The sequence below is a fragment of the Alligator sinensis genome, unplaced genomic scaffold (genome assembly GCF_000455745.1).
Source record: "Alligator sinensis unplaced genomic scaffold, ASM45574v1 scaffold778_1, whole genome shotgun sequence".
In the NCBI taxonomy this organism is placed as follows: domain Eukaryota; kingdom Metazoa; phylum Chordata; order Crocodylia; family Alligatoridae; genus Alligator; species Alligator sinensis.
The window spans coordinates 165,587-170,408 of record NW_005842946.1 but is presented as its reverse complement, the minus strand read 5'-3'; the positions used below and the strand labels follow the sequence as shown (position 1 = coordinate 170,408).

At 61.8% G+C, this 4,822-nt stretch overlaps 1 protein-coding gene across 1 annotated transcript in view; it reads left to right on the top strand.

Annotated features, from left to right (window-relative positions):
- Nucleotides 1–4,822, top strand: part of PTPN18 (protein tyrosine phosphatase, non-receptor type 18) — a 16,342-nt gene that overhangs the window by 4,096 nt on the left and 7,424 nt on the right. Inside the window, exons 8-11 of the mRNA XM_014526045.2 lie at nt 461–603; nt 776–842; nt 1,007–1,084; nt 1,237–1,350. Of these exons, the coding sequence (XP_014381531.1) occupies nt 461–603; nt 776–842; nt 1,007–1,084; nt 1,237–1,350 (402 nt within the window). The remainder of the gene's footprint in view (nt 1–460; nt 604–775; nt 843–1,006; nt 1,085–1,236; nt 1,351–4,822) is intronic.

Below are 4,822 nucleotides of genomic sequence, written 5' to 3'. Positions count from 1 at the left end.
GGGGCATTGTGATAGCTGTAATACCCCAGGGGGGCAGCAAGGGCCTTACAGGTCTGGGGAGAGGGGGACCCGGTGGTGGACACTAGTCTGGCTGTAATACCCCACAGCAGGGAGGCACAGTATTACCAACTCTCATGATTTTTGGCGTTGTTCTTCAAGTCTACACTTCAGGAATGTGAAAAACGAGCTCTTTCTTTATATAAGAGTTGGCAGTACTGGGGAGAGGGCAGCAGGGGAGGGGGCAATTGGGAGTCCAGGGCGGGTCACTGGCCTGGTAATGTCCCCGGGGGTGGCAGCAGGGCCCTACACAGGGCAGGTGGGGCGCCGGCAGGGGGCGCTTTACTCGCTGGCTACAGTACACGTAGGCGCCACTGGGGGCGCTGTGGTGCCGAGAGTGCTCCAGCTACAGCACAGCCCGCGGCCGCCAGAGGCTGCTGAGCGTTCATCTTCCGTCCCGCAGGAGTCGCGGAGGGTGACGCATGCGCAGTACCTGGCGTGGCCTGACCGCGGCATCCCCGACAGCTGCGGCCCGCTACTGGCGCTGGTGGAGCGCATGCGCAGTGAGCAGGGCGCGGACCCCTCCCCGCTCTGCGTCCACTGCAGGTAGGGGCGGGGCATCAGGAAGGGGTGGGGTTATTTTAGGAAGAGGGGGAGGGCAGGGCTGGGCTGTGCAGGCGGGGCGGGGCTTGGTGGGGGCGGAGCACGTGGATGTTGTTTGCTGGAAGGGCGGGGCCTGGTAGAAGGGGCGGGGCTCAGGTGTCTCCGTGTACCTTAGCGCGGGCTGCGGCCGGACCGGGGTGATCTGCGCGGCGGAACTGGTTCGAGACCTGCTGGTGCAACGGGTGAGTGCGCATGTCCGGGTGTGAGCACGTGTACACGTGACTGCCTGCCTGCGTGCGGGTGAACCAGCGCACACGTGTGCTCGCCTGTCTGCGTGTGTACGTATATGCCAGGCGCCTGGGTTCCCCTTCCTCTACCTTCACTCTCCCGTGCCTCCTTTCCCCAGAGAATCCCCCCGAATTTCAGCCTCTTCGACCTGGTCCTGGAGATACGGAAGCAGCGCCCGGCGGCCGTGCAGACCCTGGTGAGCTCCCGCCTCCATCCTGCCCCTACAGGCACCCACTCCCCTGCCTGCTCCCACAGCCCCTTGCTCTCTGTCCTGCTCCCACAACCCCCCCAATCCTTCCTGCTTCTAAGCCCTCGCACCCTCTCCTGCCCCCCAACCTCGCCTCCTAGCAGCACACATGTCCACCCGTGCAGGAGCAGTACGAATTCCTGCACCGCACCGTGGCAGAGATGTTCCAGGGAGCGCTGGCTGATGACATGACTGGCTATGAGAACCTCAAGGAGGTGAGGCAGGGACCCAGGTGCCTGGGGAGAGGGGACAGGCCTAGGGGACACACATGTAAGGAACCCAGGCATCTTGGGGACACACACACAGGAGGAACCCAGGCATCTGGGGGACACGCATCCGTGTGAAGAACCCAGGCATCCAGGGGACAGACACGCGTGCGTGCAAGGAACCCAGGCTTCCAGGACACACACACGCACGCACGCACGCACACATATAACTATGCGTGTGAAGCCAGGCATCGGACATGCACACACAAAACGAAACCCAAACATCTGGACACACACACACACACAGAGGAGAAACCCAGGCATCCGAGATGGACATACACATGAGGAACCCAGGCATCTAGGGGACACATGCACGTGAGGAACCCAGGCATCCAGGACATATACACATATGTGTGCGCAAGGTACCCAGGCATCGGGGGGACACACATGAGGAACCAAATATCCAGGACATGCGCACACAAAAAACAACCCAAGCATCCAAGACACACTCATGGAACCTGGGCATCCGGGACAGATACACATCCACAAGGAACCCGGGCATCCGGGGCACATGCACACACACACGAGGAACCCAGGCATCCAGGATGCGCGCGCACACACACGAGCAACCCAGACATCCAGGATGCGCGAGCGCACACACATGAGGAACCCAGGCATCCACGATGCGCGCACACACACGCACACACACGAGGAACCCAGGCATCCAGGATGCGCGCGCACACACACGAGCAACCCAGACATCCAGGATGCGCGAGCGCACACACATGAGGAACCCAGGCATCCACGATGCGCGCACACACACGCACACACACGAGGAACCCAGGCATCCAGGATGCGCGCGCGCACACACACGAACCCAGGCATCCAAGATGCGCGCACACACGCACGCGCACACACACACACAAGGAACTCAGGCATCCAGGATGCACACGCACACACACGAGGAACCCAGGCATCCAGGATGCGCGCGCACACACACACATACGAGGAACCCAGGCATCCAGGATGCGCGTGCGCACACACACACACACACACGGAACCCAGGCATCCAGGATGCGCGCACGCACACACACACACACACACACACACACACACGAGGAACCCAGGCATCCAGGGTGTGCGTGCACGCACACACACGAGGAACCCAGGCATCCAGGATGCGCGCGCACACACACACACACACAAGGACCCCAGGCATCCAGGATGCGCGCGCACACACACACACACACAAGGACCCCAGGCATCCAGGATGCGCGCGCACACACACACACACACAAGGACCCCAGGCATCCAGGATGCGCGCGCACACACACACACACACAAGGACCCCAGGCATCCAGGATGCGCGCGCACACACACACACACACAAGGACCCCAGGCATCCAGGATGCGCGCGCACACACACACACACACAAGGACCCCAGGCATCCAGGATGCGCGCGCACACACACACACACACAAGGACCCCAGGCATCCAGGATGCGCGCGCACACACACACACACACAAGGACCCCAGGCATCCAGGATGCGCGCGCACACACACACACACACAAGGACCCCAGGCATCCAGGATGCGCGCGCACGCACACACACACACACAAGGAACCCAGGCATCCAGGATGCGCGCGCACGCACACACACACACACAAGGAACCCAGGCATCCAGGATGCGCACACACACACACACACACACACACACGAGGAATCCAGGATGCGCACGCGCGCACACACACACACGAGGAACCCAGGCATCCAGGATGCGCACACACACACACACACACACACACACGAGGAATCCAGGATGCGCACGCGCGCACACACACACACGAGGAACCCAGGCATCCAGGATGCGCACACACACACACACACACACACACACGAGGAATCCAGGATGCGCACGCGCGCACACACACACACGAGGAACCCAGGCATCCAGGATGCGCACACACACACACACACACACACACACGAGGAATCCAGGATGCGCACGCGCGCACACACACACACGAGGAACCCAGGCATCCAGGATGCGCACACACACACACACACACACACACACGAGGAATCCAGGATGCGCACGCGCGCACACACACACACGAGGAACCCAGGCATCCAGGATGCGCACACACACACACACACACACACACACGAGGAATCCAGGATGCGCACGCGCGCACACACACACACGAGGAACCCAGGCATCCAGGATGCGCACACACACACACACACACACACACACGAGGAATCCAGGATGCGCACGCGCGCACACACACACACGAGGAACCCAGGCATCCAGGATGCGCACACACACACACACACACACACACACGAGGAATCCAGGATGCGCACGCGCGCACACACACACACGAGGAACCCAGGCATCCAGGATGCGCACACACACACACACACACACACACACGAGGAATCCAGGATGCGCACGCGCGCACACACACACACGAGGAACCCAGGCATCCAGGATGCGCACACACACACACACACACACACACACGAGGAATCCAGGATGCGCACGCGCGCACACACACACACGAGGAACCCAGGCATCCAGGATGCGCACACACACACACACACACACACACACGAGGAATCCAGGATGCGCACGCGCGCACACACACACACGAGGAACCCAGGCATCCAGGATGCGCACACACACACACACACACACACACACGAGGAATCCAGGATGCGCACGCGCGCACACACACACACGAGGAACCCAGGCATCCAGGATGCGCGCGCGCGCGCGCGCGCGCGCGCGCGCGCGCGCGCGCGCGCGCGCGCGCGCGCGCGCGCGCGCGCGCGCGCGCGCGCGCGCGCGCACACACACACACACACGGAACCCAGGCATCCAGGATGTGTGCGCGCCCACGCACACACACATGAGGAACCCAGGCATCCAGGATGCGCCCGCACACACACACACACGAGAAACCCAGGCATCCAGGATGCGTGCGCATGAACGCACACAAACACACACACATACACACACGAGGAACCCAGGCATCCAGGATGTGCACGCATGCACACGCACATACGAGGAACCCAGGCTTCCAGGATGCGTGCGCATGAACGCACACAAACACACACACATACACACACGAGGAACCCAGGCATCCAGGATGTGCACGCATGCACACGCACATACGAGGAACCCAGGCTTCCAGGATGCGTGCGCATGAACGCACACAAACACACACACATACACACACGAGGAACCCAGGCATCCAGGATGCACACACACACACACACACACACACACACACGAGGAACCCAGGCATCCAGAATGCGCACGCACGCACACACGAGGAACCCAGGCATCCAGGATGCGCGCGCACACACGCACACACGAGCAACCCAGGCATCCAGGATACACACATACACGAACCCAGGCATCCAGGATACACACACACACACACGAGGAACCCAGGCATCCAGGATGCGC